We start from the raw sequence: 20,164 nt of genomic DNA on the forward strand, positions 1-20,164 counted from the left end.
GGACCATTTGAATCGTAAATGGCTCTCCAACCTTTCATTTTCAGGCTGTAGGTGTCCTTAGGTCTGAAATGAGTCTCTTGGAGACAGCAAAGAGATGGGTCTTGCTTTTTTATCCAATCTGAAACCCTGCGTCTTTTGATGGGATCATTAAGCCCATTAAGGTTCAGAGTTACTATTGAAAGATATGAATTTAGTGTCATCATAATACCTCTTCAGTCCCTGTTTTTGTAGATTATTTCTTTGGGTGTCCTCTTTCTTTTACAGAGTCCCCCTTACTATCTCTTGCAGAGCTGGTTTGGTGGTCACATATTCTTTCAGTTTCTGCCTATCTTGGAAGCTCTTTATCTCTCCTTCTATCCTGAATGAGAGCCTTGCTGGATAAAATATTATTGGCTGCATGTTCTTCTCATTTAGGACCCTGAATATATCCTGCCAGCCCTTTCTGGCCTGCCAGGTCTCTGTGGAGAGGTCTGCTGTTAATTTAATATTTCTCCCTATGTAAGTTCGGGATCTCTTGTCTCTTGCTGCTTTAAGGATTCTCTTTTATCTTTGGAATTTGCAAGTTTCACTATTAAATGTCAAGATGTTGAATGGTTTTTATTTATTTTAGGGGGGACCTAAAGATACCTCTCTATCTCCTGGAACTGAATGCCTGTTTCCCTCCCCAAATAGGGAAGTTCTCAGCTATGATTTGTTCAAATATGCTCTCTGGCCCTCTGGCCCTCTCAGCGCCCTCTGGAACCCCAATAATATGCAGATTTTCCTTCTGAGGCTGTCATTTATTTCCCTTAACCTTTACTCATGGTCTTTTAATTGTTTTTCTCTTTTTTCTTCAGCTTCCTTCCTTGCCATAAACTTGTCTTCTATGTCACTCACTCTTTCTTCTACCTCATTAACCCTTGTCATTTGGACCTCCAGTCTAGATTGCATCTCATTTAATTGATTTTTAATTTCAGCCTGATTAGATCTAAATTCTGGAGTCATGAAGTCTCTTGATTCCTTTATGCTTTTTTTCCAGAGCCACCAGTAGCTCTGGAAAATTCCAGAAGCCAATTCAGAAAGCTTCTGAATTGGCTTTCTGAAATCAAATTGCAATCCAAATTCTGTAACTCTGTGGCAGAGACTACTGTTTCTGATTCTTTTGTGGTGAGTTCTTCTTTCTAGTCATTTTGGTTAGTACAGAGTGGCTATATGAGCAGGCTGCATCAAGAATATCAACCACGACCTAAGTAAATTTCACCCTAGATGATTCTGCCATGGTCAGAGACCAGAAATTGAAAACAAAGAACGAAATAAAACAAAAAGTACCACTAAAGTTAAAAACAAATTTTAAAACAAAGTAGTAAAAAATAAAAGTCCAGGAATCCTAAAGAAGAAGGGAGAAAAAAGAAAGAAAAGAAAAAGAAAAAAAAGAAGAAAAAAAAGGGAGGAGAACTGGGAGATGGTGGTGGTGAAGTTGTAGTAGAGGGAGAATGTAATCTATCTGAGGGGTTCTAGACGGTGATCCTCTTGTTTCTCAGTATATTTAAGTACTGTATATTAGAAGATGCTTAGTCCCAAATTCATATAAACCAGAAGTACTTGTAGAAGGCCCCAACATTGACCACCAAAACATAAATGAGATAAAAGAGGGTGGCAGAATGGGAATGAGGAATCTCACGAAATGAACCAGCACGGTATACCACTTGGTTCTGGGTACATACTGGTCATGTTTTAGAAGGTATTAACTTCTGCCGTTGTAGAACAAAATGAGGCAGAGAAAACAAAACACACACACACACACACACACACACACACACACACAAACATATCTTGTATATCTCCAAAAATTAAGTTGAGTATGTTGAAGGGAATCTAGAAGTGGAAGATATATCTAGGACCCATAATTATAGGTCCTAGATATATGAAATATATCATATATATATGAAATATATCTAGGAGAATATATCTAGTAGAAATATGAAAGTCAAAAGGAAGAATCTTAAAAGAAGAAAGGGAAAGAGAAAAAGAGGTGGCAAAATATTGTAGTTAAGGTGGGAAAAGAGAAAAAAATTGGAAATTTACAGTCTGATATAAAAATGAGTTGTACTGGAAAAAGGAAAAAAAAAATAAAGGTGTGGTATCCTCTGGTTCTATATACTGTAAATCCCTCGACTTCCCCTGGAGCTTAACAGCCCTGCTTGGTCAAGAACTTGGTCTTCCCCTGTCCTTCCAGCTGGTCTTCTAGAGGAGGGGCCTGCTGTGCTGAGTCTCAGATGTATGTACCTGGAGGAGCTACCCTGCTCCTCACTAGGTGCTGGGCTCAGTGGGAGCTGTTTATCCTGCGAGGCCCCTGCTCCCTGGCAGCCCCACCTCTCCCAGGCACATGTGACATGAGGAGGAACACCACCACTGGTAGCGGCTAGCTCTCCAGCCCTGGAGTCAGCTCCCGCAGCTCCCAGTCTGCACTGGCCTGGATGCTCCCCAGGGTCAGGGGGCACTGATCTGCACAGTTTGGGGGCACCAGGAGGCGGGAGAGACCTCATTGTCCTGGGCCTCCCTTGCCTCCACTGTCCCGGGGGAGCGTAGGAACCTGGGCTGTGTCCCCCGGCACCCTGGGCTCTGGGGCCTGCGCCGCTGGAATCGCGGTCCTGGGCCGCGCAGCCCCCTCCACATGGAGCCACCTCCTGAGCTGCTCCCAAGGCCCTGCCAGGCCGCATTCCAGCCCTTTCCTGAGATCAGCCTGCGGTGTACGTGTGCTCCCCCCCCGGGGCACACTTCCTTATTAGTACCCCCAGAACCTGGGGGCCCCACTGTCCCTCCTGTGGCTATGCCCGAGTTCACTGCTGAGCGCCTTTCCCTCCGGGAAGAATCTGGTGCAGATTTTTAAAGCTCCTGCTTCTCCGGGGCTGGGCTTTCCTGTCCCAGGGGCTTTCACCCCCGCCTTAGCCCGGTTCCTTGAGGGGGTGCTCCCCCACTGGATTCTTTTTAAATTTTTTCTGCCTTCCTACCTTGTTAGAAGAGAAAACCCTTCTGTCTGTAGCGTTCCAGTGGTTCTCTCTTTAAATCTCAGGTCGAATTCATAGGTTTTCAGGATGATTTGAAAGTTATCTAGGCAAGTTGGTGGGGCCAGGTGACTTGGGGACCCTACTCTTCTGCCATCTCACCCTGCCCCCTCCTCTTTCATAGTTCTTAAATGTACTTGCAAGCACACTCTTCTCTCTCTTCCTCTGTCATTATAAACATATTCTTTTTTTGTTGTTTCAGCATGCCTTTTTTTTATTGGCCTATCTTCACATTCATTGGTTCTTTGTTAACTTTATTGAGTTATTGATAACCCTGTTGAAGGCATTGTTATCTCTTTTACTATATATATTTCCATCATTGTTTCTTTTTTACAGTTTCTTACTCTGTGCTAAAATTCCACTCTGTTTATGTGTGGACTTATCTTTTCAAGTATTAATTAACTCTTAATATGGTAAACATAGTTTTTAAAAATTCTTTGATAGTTCTAACAAACGGTTTATTTGTGATTCTGATTTTGTCAGTTCGTGATTCTGACTTTGTCAGTTTTTCTTCTTTGGATGTCGTACACTTTTTGTTTGAAAGCTGAACATTATATAGAGGATGGTAATAAGTGACATTCATAGTATTTATTCTGGAAATGGGCTTGCCTCTATGCTAGGCCTTTACTGTAGGTTAAGTTATTCTACCAAGGAGTTGAGCTAGGTTTGTTTTCTTGTTTTAGTTACTCTCAATGCACCACATGCCTTAAATTTTTCTACTTGTACCTTGTCTTTATCTAGAGGCTGGTTTGTCAGAATGATTTACTCAGTGTTCCCATTCTACCCTTATTTTTAGGCTTTCCATTAATGCTGCGTGTTCAAGAGGTTCTCTACACTGTGGCCCCTACTACGATAGTAGTCTACTGCTACTTGTTATTGAGTACTTGCAGGCCTAGTGTACCGTGGACATGGAGTTATTTTCTGTTGTTCTCATTCAGAATTGGTTTTAGGCAGGTACTGCCCTGGGTCTTGGAAGTAGGATTTTCCACCGATCTTGGCCATTTCCAAGTGGTTGGAGAATCTCTGATTATCAGGACTCAAAATGTTTTCTTGCCCTCCTTCAGAACAGAGTTGTTTCTGCAAAAGACTCTGGTAGCCTGGAAGTGACAGGGTTTGCTGTTCTTTTCCAAAATATGTAAGGCCTTTGTTCCATAAGGATTACAGGTAGAAAGCCCAGGCAGAGCATTGTGTCTTTTCTGCAAGAGTCACTGCTCCCCGCCCTTCGCCTGCAACAGCTTCTCAGCTCCCCATGTTGCCCCCAGTCTCTCTCATGAGTAATGGTGAGGTGTGTGGAGAAAATCCTGCAAATTACCACAAACTCCCCTTGTTCTTGCAGCTCTGAGGATTTTATTCCTTCACATTAGCTCACTATTGGACTTGAACAATTTATTAAAAGTTGTTAGCTGATTTCTCCTTACCAATTTAGGTGATACGCAGTGTTTCTTCTTCTGGGGTTCTGCCCCAGTGAAGCACGTTCTTCATTTCTGTCTTCTCTCCTTAAAGGTCTGTTCTTCCTTCAGATTTCAAGGCTAATTGGTTACCCTGCAACCTCAGCTCTCTGATGGGTTCTAGCAGTGTACATAAATTATCTGGCTTCTTCTTGTGACTAGTGTAGGAGTGACCATTTCCAGCTTTCTGCTTCTTAAATGGAAGTTCTCAATTCTTTTTTAAAATTCAAATTCCTAACTCATGATTTTTCAGTTTGGATTTTCAAAAAATATTATATGAACCAAGTATTATACTAAAAGCACTTATCAGTAGACTACCACCCCAGGAAATATATTCTCAGAACACTTTATACAGGCAGGTTTTTGGGGAATGTTCTCAATCATGTCACCGTTAAGGAAATGGGAGGGAAAGATTGGTCCAAGGAAAAGTGATACAATTGTAATGGAAGTGCTAGGCCATTCTGGGGAAAGCTCTAAACTGGAAAGTCCCTGAAAGGTATCCTCAATTGAATCAAGGGAGCTGGGCCTTTCTGTCTCTTCCTTGACTGGGGTTTGAATACAGAGTACTCCTGATAAGGTGACTTAATATTGGGCGAAACAGGCCACTTCTTGGGGAAGGATTCATCTGTGAGCTACCACCCAGCAGTCCTCCTAAGATCTCATGAGAACAAACATCTCTATACTACAAGGGGCATCTTATTACTACTGCCATACCTACCATATTAAAATAGTTTTTATCGGGCAGCCCAGGTGGCTCAGCAGTTTAGCACCGCCTTCTTGTGATTCTTTTTAAATAGAATAAAGAGAAAATGTCAGGGTTTTTTTTTAATTTAAAAGAACATGAGGAAATAAGCAAGAATTTTTTCAGCTTCATGTTTTGATTAGTGTAACCCTAAAAAGTTACAGTTGAGAAAAATTTAGCAGTACAGTAGGTCACAGGGTCACAGAATCTGAGATTCATGATGCATTTACTCATCAACTATCTAGTCTGTGAAATTATATTTCAGGGATACCTTGGTGGCTCAATTGGTTGAGCATCTAATTCTTGATTTCAGCCCAGGTCATGATCTCAGGGTGGTGAGATCAAGCCCCAGGTCCGGCTTCATGCTCAGGAGGAGTCTGCTTAAGATTGTCTCTTTCCCTCTCCCTCTCCCCCTGTTCATGCTCACTCTCCCTTAAAATACATATATATTCATTTCACATTAGCAGCTTAGTGAAAACTAAACAAAATAATTTTAAGTCAATGTTTGTCATTTCCCAGTCATAGTATATAACCAATTAAGAATTAACCTTTACAATTTATGGTCATAAATTAAGATTTTATAACATAAGCAAAAGCCAATATATAATTGTGCTTTTTAAAACCATAATAATAAAACTCTTGTGTTTTAAATCATGTTGTTTTAATCCAGGCATTGACTTTAAAATTTCATCTAAGGCATTATTATTTTCTTTTAACATTTTGTTTTTATAGTTAGAAAATTTATGAGAGTGGTTGAGAATTTACTCAACTAGCAATAGTAGTGTTCTTTTTGGAAATTAGAAATTCTGTTTGTTAAAAGAATTTACACTTAACTGTAAAGAAAAATAGCCAATGTAAAAATAACATCATAAGCATCATTAATGTGACTGAAAGGAATGAAAAAGAATTGAGTAGGGAGAGAGGGATGAGAAGCTTGAGAGAATGCATTTCATCCTGGAGTTGGCAAATTTCAGGCCCAAGAGCTTTCCTAAATACTAAGAAGTTGCTAGACTGTTTTAATCTCACTTAAGACTATGTAGGGTAAATTCCCCATCTAGTGCACCTTCATATTATTTCTGTGTATAAAATGTCTTAAACTGAATGAATGTTTTTTGAGTAAATGAAAATAAGTTTTCAAATAAAACTGAAAAATTATTACTTAATATTTTCCCTAATCAAGTAGAATATGCTAATTTTCTTGCAAAATAATTTGCCAAAAAAAGTGTTTTCTGGTCATTTTTACATGTGCTATTAAAAAAAATTAGATTAAAAATGAAGAGGATAATTCTTTTATTTTAATGGGAAATAAGACCAAGGAGTTCTCTTGTGTTAAAATGTTTTATTTTTTTACATCTTGTCAGATAAATTTTTCATATATGCTTTGGGAAAAGTTTTACATTTTGTACTTCTCTCAGATGAGAATTGAAAGAATATGGGCAGGATGTTTTGGGTTTTTGTCTTTTTTTTTAATTGGTGATAGGGGAGGGTATAAAGCTGAGATCTATGTTTGTATCATGTTCTTTGAGAATTTAAATTGTGTAAAGATGAAGATCACATATTTTATCCTTTAAAATACATTGTGAGGAATCTATAAATACCAACGACAACAACAAAACCTGTCCATTTTCTTTACTGTAAAGTGATAATGAAACTCTTCCACTTAGAATAGGCTATTGTTTGATAGAGAAATCTGGCAGTATTATTCAATGATGATTTTCTGTACTTAAAACCTTTGGTCTCTTGCTGGGCAAAAAGTTACATTGTTCCCCATTAGAAAATTAAAATTATGGTTATAGAATGATATGTAAGAGCATTATTTAATATTCTGTTGAGTTTTATAAGAAAATAGTTGCTTATTAAAATACTACTTTAGAGAGTCACTCATTGAGAAATATCTGTTTTTATCCCTTACGTTCAAGTCAAGGTAATTAATACATAGATACTACGGTTATGTAATTGGTTGTTTAAATTAAGTAAAGTTTCTGTTTGATATGTAAGTTAACGGGAATAATATTTTTGCAATTCTGAAGCTTCTAAATCATATGGAAACCCATAAATTATGGGAAAAAGTCATAAACTAGGGGAAAATATACCTAAGTTTAATTAGGTAATAGTATATTACAGTAGTATAACTGTGATGTGAACCTTTATACATCTAAAATTTTTCCAAAATAATTTCACTTTCATTGATTAATCTTAAATAAAATATTCATGCTTCACTCAGAATTCAAGTACAGAAACAAAACAATAACATCCAGACTTTTCTCTTCTTCATAGATTTGCTCTTAACATTCTTACTCCTCTTTCCTGAGAGGAGGGGATTACTTTAGCTGGAAAGTTATGGGACATGATCCTGGAAATTAGAATGAATTAAATAATTAATAGATATAAAAAAGGAATTCTATCTATATACACTAAAAGTCAGAGATAACTTACGATTATTTTATGACTTCAGGTAGCATTCACCTTGCTGTTTTACAATTTACTAGTAGTAAATCCTCTCCTCAAAACAGTGTTTCTTGGATCACCTGTAGCAAACCACACTTCTAACAAAGCAAACCACTTTGTTAGAAGTGTGAATTCTCTCAGTACATCCAGACCTGCTGAATCAGAAGTTATGGGGATGAAATTCTAGGAATCTCAGATTAAACAGCATCACAGGTGATTCTGATCTACACTAAAATTTGAGAACCATTGGTTAGCGAAGGTGTTTGTTCAGGAACAACAAGAGTAAGGGAGAATATTGAGAGTTTTGTTTATCTTTAGCAAGTCCTCAAAGCCCCACCCAGCTCCCTTTTTTTTGCCTAAAGTTATTCCTCCAGAATATTCTCTTTAATACTCGTGGAAGCACTCATACCAGTTTCCTCTCTGGGTTCTTGCTTTGAAGCTGTTGACCTAGATAAGAGGAGACAAAGTCAGATAGAAGTGCTAGTGGTGAGGCTTTCAGTATACACATGATTCAGATTATACTATTTCTAAGTTAGGAAAGAATGTATCCTAGATTATTCCCTTATCCCTGTTTAGTCACTTAACAATGCAATACTTTAGTTTTATTTTTTATTTATTTATTTATTTTTTTTTTTTTTTTTTTAGTTTTTTTTTAATACTTTAGTTTTAAATGTTAGCAATAAGTTGAACATTATTCTATAATTAATAGCTTTTTTGTCACTTATGTTCTCCTTACATATAGCAAAATGTTACTTAGCTTTGTGGCAGAACTTTTATTATTTTGAAGCATTGTTTAATTTTTACTTTACATATCTTCCATGTAGAACAATGTGTGTTCCTCTAACATATTATTATATTCCTTTTTTTATCAGAGCCACATTCTGTAAGAGTAAATATAGTTTTATTCAAAAAAGCTATTATAAGAGTTACCATTATTGATCTCTCACTGTGTGCCAGTTACTTTTCTATGCAACTTTATATGCCTTAGCTCATTTAATCCTCACCAGCAGGTACTATGGTCATTTTCATCTTGTATGCAAAGGAAGCCTAATACCCCAGCTCACCTAGGTAGCATAAGAGAGAACCAGCATTCCAGTCAAAGCAGTCTTACATCAAAGCACTTATTTCTAAGAGATAGATATTACCAGATCATTTATTTGCTTGAGAAGAATTTTTTTCTTTACCCCTGTTTATGTATACTACTTGAAATATTTTCAAGAATGTCAAATAGTGCTTCCTTGGGCCATATAACTTAAAATTTAACAGTGAAGTAATACAAATAATAATGCAAGAATCGGTAAATAATTGTAAATGGGCTTTTGAAATGAAGATACCTCCTTGGGCAGAGCAATTTCATTGTATTACAGTGAATTCTAGTTATTCCCTTATTTGTCCAGCTTTTCATGGAATTTTTAGGCAACCCTAGAGTACAAAGGTTAATTCTTTGTAACTGACACAGTGATCTATGTAGTAAGTGTTCAAAATAGTTTTCTTTCATGGATAGAAGGATAGTCACGGAAGACATAGAGCTAGGAGCAGAGTTTGTGTCCCTTGCAGTTCATGGAATCCCAATTTCATTTCACAGAACAGTCATTCTACCTTTTTTAGAGGATTTATTTATTTATTTGAGAGAGAGAGAGAGCCAGCGAGAGAGAGCGTGATGAGGAGGGGCAGAGGAAGAAGGAGATAAGGAATCTCAAGCAGACTCCCTGCTGAGTGTAGAGCCTGCCTGGGGCTGGATCTCACAACCCTGAGGTCATGACCTGAGCCTAAATCTTGAGTACAAGGCTTAATCAACTGAGCCACTCAGGCATCCCTGGTCATTCTACGTTAGCTACAGTCTTTAGAGCAGCCTTATGAGTGATGTGAAACTGTACAGTGTGTCCCTTCTACTGAAGCAGTTACTATTCCATGTGTTAGATACATACTTCTATGATTTTTTCAAGATTTTAATTTAGAAGTAATAACTTTGACTTTTTATATTGAATTATATTTACTAGTCTTTATGTCTTAATTTCAACAGCATCACTGCAAAACTTGAAAGAGCTTTAGAAAAAGTTGCTCCTCTACTTCGTGAAATTTTTGTAGACTTTGCCCCATTCCTATCTCGTACACTTCTTGGCAGTCATGGACAAGAGCTATTGATAGAAGGTATGATTTCTCTCTATATTCTAATTATTTTATTTTCCTATAATGTATCTATTACTCATGATAATTTTTACTTCTGGAGGAATATTTATTACCAAAAGAATATAAAGATCTTGCTTCCACAAATTCTGATAAGATATTCATACATGCTTTCTTCTTACTCATTTTTAAAAATATCATGTTTTCACAGTCAGTGCTAATAACAGAGTGGAGACCTTTGAAAAAGTGTTGGACTGGGAGACTATGGCTCTTATAATCCTAGTCTTAGAGGGCTGCGGTACATCCTTCACCAGGATGGTGTGTTTACTAAGCAATACCCTCTAAAATTTCCTTCTAACTCTAAGAGCCATGCTTCTGTAAATGACTTCTTATTCATATAACATTTGTAATAGGAGAATTCTTAACTGAGAAAATGTGAAGACATACTTAACTTGGAATTGATGAATCTATTGTCTTTTACTCAACAGCAGCTTAAATGGAGTGAGGTGGAAAAGCAGATTAATTATTGTGAAGAGTTAATGCACCAGTATTAAGAGAGCAGCTTTTAACAAATGGTTGTCTGAAGCTTTATTTGTTTAAAAAGTTTATTTTATAAATATTCAAAAGCTTCATAAAGGGGTAATCAGTATCTAGTAGATCCTGTGAGTAAATAATGGCTTTAAATACTATTCCTTGGATTTAGCAGCCTTACATATATATTTTTGCTTTTCACTTTCTATTTATTGTCGTTTGCCTATTACTGTTCTTTGTCTCAAGTGCTTTTGCACAATCTGTTTCTGTTAGGAATGAGTAATAGTTTCTGACCTGACTGGGTTTAAATCCTTGTTCTACTACTTTCTTAGCTCTATGACCTTTGTGAATTACTTAGCGATTTTGTAACTTATGTTCTTTCTATAAAATAAAGTCAGTGATAGCACCTCCCTCCCAGAGTTCTTATGAGGATTAAATTACATAATGTATACAAAGCTCTTAGAACAGTGACACACAGGTGAGCTATTCATTAAAAAAGAAAACAAAGAAACCCCACTGAGTTCTTGTTCTAGGCCAAGCATTTTCTTAAAGTACTTGGAATATATTATTATATAACAGACAAAAACGTGGAATCTAAAAAAGAAAACAAATGAAAAAACGAAAGCAGAAATAGACCCATAATGCCCAGAATAAACTGGTGGTGGCTAGAGGAGACAGGAATGGGGGAAGGGCAAAATAGGCAAAGGGGAGTGGCAGACACAGGCTTCTAATTATGGAATGAATAAGTCATGGGGATGAAAGGTTACAGCATAGGGAATATAGTGAATATAATAATAGTATTGTACAGTGACAGATGGAAGCTACATTTGTGATGAGCTTAGCATAATGTATAGAGTGGTCCAATCACTATGCAGTACACCTGAAACTAATGTAACACTTGTGTCAACTATGGTTCAAATGAAATAAAACAAAACCTTAATTTAAAAAAAAAAAAAAACCCTGATTTGTAGAGCTTAATAATAAATATAATAAAATGGCAGAATCAGGTTGCAGTTTATTTAGAAAGTCACCGTCTTTAAAAGTGTAGCCTGCCATTTTTATTATCCCAAACCCCTGTGTTGGATTTATCCTTTAACATAGCATTTATCATCTTTAACACGCTATAGACTTTTAAAGAGACCAACGCTAAAAATTACATTTGAGCAAAGACTTACAGGTGAGTCATACCGCATACTAGGAAAGTACTCTAGAGTACAAGAATATTTAGTGTGATGACCCCATGTGTGACTTAACAATAAGAAAAAAATTAATAAAAATTATTGAAAAAACAAACCTTAAATGTTTCCTCATTCACTGAAGTCTTTTTTATGTATTTATATATATTTTTCCTTAAATGATTTGACAAATTTATACAAGAAATATATAAATAGTGGTTCAAGACATGCTAAAATAAACAGAGAATAAATTTATAAATGTTGGTAATGGATCCTTGTAGTGTTAGTAAAACTGGGACACAAATCAGCACTAAGTTTTCCAACAGCCAAAGCAAAGAAGGAATTATTTTAAGTTATAAGACTTACATTCCTGGTTCCTCAGTGATGGTTTGTGACAATTTTAAGTTCTAAGGCATTACTGTCAGATAATTTGTAACTGCCCTGTATTAATCAGGCAAGACCCCACATAGTAGCTAGCCCCTTTCCAGAATTTTTCATGATTAGAATCTGGCCCCTTTCTTATGTCTTCCCAGCACTGCAGAGAGAAGGTAAGAAAAAGGCTGCATAGGTAATTAAGAGTGGTTTTTCTTGGGCTTCCCTAAGTTGACCTTATATATTCAGAATTGAGTTGAAAGAGTATTAAGAACACACCTCTTAGATTTTTTTAAAAAGTGACCATGCAGAAAATGAAACACTCGAACAAGTTATATATTGAAAGTTCACTTTTCTTCTTCCAGAGAGTTTAATGTATCCCATTTTTACAACTATGTGGGTGTAATGTTCATATACTTTTTTGTGTTAAAAGTATTGTCCTTAATAAAATGATGATAGCAAATTATAGAATTTTAGATTTTGAGTTATATTTTTTAAATAGAAAGTTAACACACTTATGATATATCCTCCAAATATCTGCTAATCAATACAATCCAAAAATCTAGAAACATCTGCTGTATAACAGAACATTCTGTATCCCTCAGAATTTAGTTATAAGTTTTCACACTCAACTGGTCTCCATCCTTTTATATAGATGACATTAATAAAACATGGAAACACGTTACACATTATCACATTTCCTTGTTTTTGCACAACTCTTCTACATTAGATCTTTTTCCTTTTTCCCCTCCCCCAAATTATTCTCATCCTTGTAATTCCTCTTCAGATTTCTTAGGTCTAATTAATATCTTCCCTGCTGTGTTCCTGTGCCATTTTATTTATACAATTTTAACAAAATTACTTATAAATAGGAAGTATCCTATTGTTTATATTATATTGCCTAGCTTAATTTGGTATGTAATATTCAGTTATTTTTTCCTTATACTTGTCTAGAATAATATTTTTGTTACTAATATTTTTGGTAAAGGTAAGTTTTGAAAATAAGATGGTAAGACGTGTAAAATGTGTTCTGTGGTTAAGAATTCCCAGTATCGATCAGTCATCCACGTTCTCTTCTTGCTTTCCGCCCCCAGCCTCTGGAAATACACGTCCTTCATATTCTTATTCTTGAACATGTACTCTTGATCATTCTTTTTCTCTCTTCTCCATTTCCCTCCTTTCTCTCATTTGAAACACTGTTCCTCTACCCTGAGAAGAAAAACTGTCAAACTATTACAAAGGACTCAGATTTACATGATAAAAATAACTTTATGCTAGCCATTGAATAGTTAAATATAGTACTTACGATGAATAAATCCCATTACTTTTGACTTTATTATGTATATCTAAGTGGTAAGAACAAAGCTGGATTTAGATAACTGAATATATTTTAATGTCCTATGAAAAGTGTAGGCAATTATTCTTAATTTCAATAATCATAAAATGTATTTGAATTGCATCTTTTTTGTTGTTTTACATTCATTTGTTTTTAATTTAAACGTGTATTCATGTAGTTTTTTATAAAATGATCATTGATACTTTGTATAGTCTATATCCTTTAAAATACAAGCTAAAATAGTATTTCATTTTCTTAATTTGTTCATTACTTTTTATTAGTCTGTGTTAAATTACTATTGCATTCAATATAGGGTACTCAATATAATTATACCTTTTAAGGTAACTCATTGATGGTAGCTATTTTTATGTACCTTTTAGTGTAGAAAACCATTGCCATGTTTCTCTTGGCAATAATTAAGAATTTTTGGAGACAGTAGTTATTTGGAGCTTAGTAAACTTTCTCAAAGAAAATTCTAGCTTTTAAATTTGCAAACTAAAGGATAAAAATTAGATTAGATATATATGCAAGTATCAAAGTCCACCAGCCCAGGATGGCAAAACAACCTTTGGTCCAGTGGTTATATTAATTTGTTTTGCTGCAGCAGTGGAAGAAGTAGGTCCAGTTGTCAATTAGAGGCTGTCAGGAAGCCGATTAGATCTTGCTAATTTTTATTCAAGAGTCCTAAGAACCTATAGTTATCATTAGTAACAAAGAAGCAGTAGTCACCTAAGTTAATTAGAAGAGAAAATGTTTAGGGGTGTGAGAGTATGTGTGTGTGTGTGTTAGCCTAATCTTGTGTGTGTGTGTGTGTGTGTGTGTGTGTGTGTGTGTGTGTTTGCCAAATGTTCTGTACTCTGTCTTATTCCACCATAGCAGAGTGGCCCTGAGGAATCACTGTTTATATTCTGTGAGCATTATTTATATTTGATTGAGAGGAGAACTCACAAGAGTATTAAAGGTAACAATTACGATGAGGATACAGCAGAAAGTCTTATAGTATCCAAAGAGAGGAAATGAAAAGCAGGTAGAAGTCCAGCAACCTTGAAACGGGAGAGGAGAGACTGTATCAAGGCTACTCCCTTGACTCTCAAGGCAACATTACAGCAAAGGTAGACCTTTGCCTCTTTCTGTGTATCAACTCAGTTTCTTCATTTCTTTCCCTAACTTCACTTTCTTAATCTTTGGAGCATAGCCAAGTATAGTATACAACCCTGACTCCAAGTGTTCTTTTAATGTAAATATTTGTCATCAGTTTACCTATAGCCACTATTATATATCAAGGGAGGATCTGAGTGGCTCAGCCTTGGATTTGGTGTCTATGTCTGTTACAGTCAGCTAAGATTGGGGTGGGTGGGAAGGGTGAAACTGGATGTCATATATAGGCTGCCTCTTTTGGAAGCTGTGTATATAAGTTGAAACATCTTAGAAACAGATGGTAGCAGTGCAGGAACTGTTATACTAAAGTGTCTGTTATACTTTTGGTGACATTAATAAATATTTTATTAAAGTCATATACTACTAAAGAATATTTGAGTTTCCAAGACTAGCATTTTTTTAATAGCATGGAATTTCCACTCCACCAAAAGAGAACATCATTGAAATGTTATTATAAATAGAAAGACCCTAAGCAAGAAGCCCAGTTCATCCTTGGATCACTCATGGTAACAATATGGCCACATAATTAGAAAAGCTTGCAAATATTTATTTTAACTCAAAAGTTATAGATTGAAATATATTTTCAGAAGTTATTTTTAAATGGCAATAATTTAAAAAGAAGGATATGACACATTGAGTAGAGATGGTAATGAGGGGCATACTTTTTAAGTAACCTTGAATCCTCCTTGAAAAACAGAACAATAGATGTTGAAACAATAACTACAGCAACAATGAATGAACAGTTACAGCAAAACTAGGTGATAAGGTGTCCCATTGATACTCCAAAATATGACTGGGTTGAGATGCAGCAGTTGCAAGATAACATATGGATCAGCAGAGGAAAAGGGGAAAGTGTTGGGAAACAAGATGGCCTCTGAAGAAACTGGTCTACAAATACTCATTGGAAAACCCAGAGGGCCAATTAGAGAACAGCAGCTTAGATAGAGAAGAGAGGGCTTTTATATACTACAATAGATAAATCCAAGGGTTCCATTTTAAGGCTGAAAGTTTCTGAGCCATCTAGGCCCCATGAGTGATTAACCAACTAATGTTCTCCCAAGACGAAGCCCCACATTGAGAAGAAACTACTATGAATAGAATCCAAAATAAGCAATAGAGGGGCAAGAGACACAGAGGGAAAGTCCACATAAAACTGGGTTGAGGACAATCAGAGCTGATAAATATCAGAAAGTAGGCTGCCGTATTTTTGGACATTACATGAAAACGAACAAAAGAGCGACCTCTAGAACCTGAAGAGGGAAAAGAGTTGACCTAAATGTATGAGTAAGTTCATTTCACATAAAATAATAACAAAAAGGATCATAATCCCACATATTACAGAAAGAAAAATGAGAATAAATAGAATATACTCTTTCAGACCAGGAATGCAGGCCAGAAAAGGGATGAAAAGTATTTAAATGAGCTAAAAATACATTAGAAAAGATAACAGGATATGAAAGAAAAATTCATATCAGAATTTAGAGAATCTCACAAATGCGGTGATGAAACTTAGAAAAGTAAATAATGAGAAAAATAATTTTAGAAATGAAAACTAAGAGATGCCTGGGTGGCTCAGTGCCTGCCTTTGGCTCAGGGCATGATCCTGGAGTCCCCGGATCGAGTCCTGCATCGGGCTTTCTGCATGAAACTTGCTTCTCCCTCTGCCTATGTCTCTGCCTTTCTCTCTGTGTCTCTCATGAATAAGTAAATAAAATCTTAAAAAAAACTAAATTAGAAGAAATAAAGAGGCATAATATACTCAACAGATAAAATTGTAGGAGAAATATAAGATAAAAAAGAAATTATAAACTTAAAGAAATGAATAAAGAGACTAGAGAAGATGAGAGTAAAAGGAAGAATTTAGAGTATTAAACATATATGTGAGTTTCCCAAGAGCAAAACCAAAGAAAACAACTCCAAAATAATGGGATCCAGGAAACTCTGGAATTTGGAAAAAAAAAGAGAGAGAGAGATTATTAAAACATATATTTAAAAACACACTGAATATCTGAGAAAATTACTCAGGCAACTAACACTGAGACATAGTCTAATAAAATTAATGAACTTTAAAGGAAAAGAGAAACCATTTATGGCATCTAGATAAAAATGCAAACTGACTTACAAGGGAAAGAAAATCAAATTGTCATCATACTTTCTTGAAAGACATATTTTCTACCAGAAGAAAATAGAGTAGGATATTTAAGATATTCAAGGAATGAAAATGACAGCCAAACCGACTTTCATGTATAGAGATTGCCAATAAACTGTTAAATTGCAAGAATTCAGAGAATATTATTTCTTTGAAACTCTCCTGAGGAATCTACTGCAGTATAAGCATCAGGCAACCAAAGTCACTGCAGAGTGTAAACATAAGGACTCAATGATAAACATCAAATATACACATATTATGGAGAATTAACCATTTAGTAATATGGGAAAGAATATATAATGTCTGTGTGCTCTGGAAACTGAAAAAAGTAGGAGGACAATACTTATATATGTAGTGGCATTATTGATATTTTTAAAAACCTGCATAAGGTCATATAAAGCAATTAGTAATTATTGATATTCTAGTTATTTTATCTTGAGAATCAGGATTCTTATTAAAGGAACTTCAGATAAAAATACAGCTTAAGCAAAAGCCTTTAGTTTTGAATTTGAATGGGATATTATAAAAGTTGATTATGGGGATCCCTGGGTGGCACAGCGGTTTGGCGCCTGCCTTTGGCCCAGGGCGCGATCCTGGAGACCCGGGATCGAATCCCACGTCGGGCTCCCGGTGCATGGAGCCTGCTTCTCCCTCTGCCTGTGTCTCTGCCTCTCTCTCTCTCTCTGTGACTATCATAAATAAATAAAACTAAAAAAAAAAAAAAAATTTAAAAGTTGATTATGTGTGCATACACACACACTCATACTCACAAATGTACTCTAGTCCTGTGTACTGTTTTGCCTAGGAACATTGACCAATTTAGTAGCAGCGTGTTTATCTGGAGTCCAAGTTGTAGTCTTAAAATATCATTTGCCACTGAAAGAAACCAGTTTCTTGGAGAAATGTGTGATGTCAAGGCTAGACCAGTAAATGTTCATGATTTGCCTACAACATTTGGTGATACAAAACTAAGGAAGATATCAAACAAACACTGTTAGAAAGACTCAGGATCTAACTTGAAGACACTCTTATTGACCAAAGATAGGACATTTTGAGTGCAAATGAGTGTCTTACATTGCTGCAAGACATCAAAATGCATGGATGCATTTAAATCTGTAAGTAATAAGAATGATTTTCAAAATGACTTGGTTGACTTTAGAAGATAATCAACTCATTATTTTGAAAACTGATCAATAAAGGGAAAAATATGTCCTGTTATTCCTTTGTAAGTTATATCACTTATGTTATCAAATCATTAATGAAGGAAGTCTTCTTTTTATTGAAATATAAATGTATCTGATAAGTGATGATATTTCGGTTAGATCATTAACATTTAGCATCAAGAATTAATAGATCATAACATCAGTTGTTGCTAACATAACAGAGGGAGAGACAGACAACCAGATGGAGAAAACACTATCATACATCAAGACTAATTGTCAAACTAACTAATTAATTAATTGTTAAGCTGACTCTTATTGAATCTATATATCCTACATGTTAATCTGTGCCATGAGAATTCTGCAATCAAAATTAACACTGGTGGAAATTCTGCAGCACTAATGTCTTGGTTTTTTAAAAATAATTTATAGAGGAAAAGAAGAGATGGGAGGACTGTAGCTCAAAAGAGCATTAAATGATGTCTTAAAAATAAGTAAAATTGAGAAGTTTATGGATATAACTCTATCATTGGGTGACAAACTTAAAAAAAGGGATTATCATAAAAATTAGATAATGGTTTGTTAAAAGTACGGAGAATACCACAAGACGCAAGGAGAGCTTCTAGAATATTTGGCAAAAGTCTGTTTCTTCAGCTATATAGAGGTTTTAAGAGTATTAATTTTAAAATAACTCATTAACCTGTTTTATGCTTTTTTACTTACCTGTGTTATATTTTATAGAAGTATTTTAATGTTCTCTAAGAAGAAAGTTATAGAAACTTCTAATGACATTAAAGATACAAGTAATGATGAACTATATCATGTTCATGGTAGGAAGATTATATCAAAAAGAAGTAATTTCTGTCCATGATAATCCATCACTTTCAATAAAAACTTGTTTTCAAAAAATCTCAAATTATTTTCATGGAATTTGATGAGTTTTTTCCTCTTAAATTTCTATAGTTGAATGAAGGGTTGAAAATAACCAAGATAATTTTGAAGATGAGCAAACTTTATCTGTATCAGAATAAATATCCAAAACCAGATTCTAACTCAGAGGGACAGGGTTGTGACAGAGCTGTCATTGCAAAAAGAGATGAATAAATGCAATAAATGCAGCTAGACCAATTGGAAACCTTTTTGTTAAATTAAAATAATTGAATCCCTTCCTCACTAAATACACAAAAAATCATACTAAGATGGTTGAAAAAGCAAAACTTCAAATCCTATAGAAGAAAATACAGGACAATATCTGTATTGCAACAGTCTAAATTTTTCTTTAACTAGACCCCCAAAAAAAGCCTATAAAATTTAGAGGTTGATAAATTTGACCATCTGAAAATTACTTTGATTTATCAAAATGTGAAAAGATGGAGAGTGACATCAGCAAGATGATGAACCCGAAAGCTTCGGACCCTCACTTCCCTATAGAAACACTGAATAAACAACAATATATAGACTAAAAGAGCTTGATTAAAACTGCAGGAACCTAGCAAGAAGCTGCAGCTACCAAGTAAATACTCCAAAAGTTAGAAATCCCATGGAATTGTGCTTGTCTTTGTGCCAGCTCCTTCCCAGGAGGACATCACTGAATTCCCATTTCTTCCCTTGGAATGACTAGAAAACAGCATTCTAGATTATCTAGTGGTTGCACAAAAAAACTGATTTCTGTCTTGCCTGTCTCAAAGCACTGGTGGAAATGGTGGCATGATTTCAATAATAGTTTAAAGGCTACTAAAAGCAGTGGTAAGTAGGCAGTGAGGCATGTTATTGATGCAGGAGGTATGCAATCGTGTATGGTGCATGAGATTATGGGGAAAGTTTTGAGAGGAACCTTTGAGACTTTAAGCCAGCTGGTTAGTGGAGATCTTCCCTTAACAAAGGCAGTTCATAAAGATTGGAGGAAGTGATTTTTATCAAATGGCCAAATTTCAACAAAAGTTCACAAGTTTTGCAAAGAACAGGGAAACATGGCCCTTTCATTTTTTTTTTAACATGGCCCTTTCAAATGAAGAAATAAGTTTCCAAAGACTGATCCCTAAGAAATGCAGTTCTCTGATTTATATGTAAAGGATTTTTTTAGTTTACTCAAATATGTTTAATGAATTAAAAGAAAACACAGACTGACAACAAAATCATGAAAATATTTTGTTAATAAAAGGAGAATATCACCAAAGAGATATTTTAAAAGAATCAAACAAATTTGGGGGCTCAGTGCAATATCTCAATTGAAAAATTCACTGCAGGGCTTCAAGAACAGACCTGATGAGACAAGTGAAAGAGTCAGTGAACTTGAAGACAGGTCATTTGAAATTAAGCAAAAATAGAAAAGAATGAGACAAGTGACCAGAACCTAAGGTACTTCTGGTACATCAATAGACAGACCAATATAGGCATTATGGCAGTCCCAGAAGGAGAGGACAGAAAGGAGCAAAGAATGTATTTGAGGAAATAATGACTGAAAATACAATTTC

The 20,164-nt window shown here is 35.4% G+C and overlaps 1 protein-coding gene across 9 annotated transcripts in view; it reads left to right on the forward strand.

Annotated features, from left to right (window-relative positions):
• Positions 1-20,164, forward strand: part of NBEA (neurobeachin) — a 664,605-nt gene that overhangs the window by 257,779 nt on the left and 386,662 nt on the right. For all 9 annotated transcript variants that reach the window (XM_041767622.1, XM_041767623.1, XM_041767626.1 and 6 more), the window contains one exon: positions 9,706-9,833. In XM_041767622.1, coding sequence (XP_041623556.1) covers positions 9,706-9,833 — 128 coding nt within the window. The remainder of the gene's footprint in view (positions 1-9,705; positions 9,834-20,164) is intronic.

The sequence above is a fragment of the Vulpes lagopus genome, chromosome 8 (assembly GCF_018345385.1).
Source record: "Vulpes lagopus strain Blue_001 chromosome 8, ASM1834538v1, whole genome shotgun sequence".
Classification (NCBI taxonomy): domain Eukaryota; kingdom Metazoa; phylum Chordata; class Mammalia; order Carnivora; family Canidae; genus Vulpes; species Vulpes lagopus.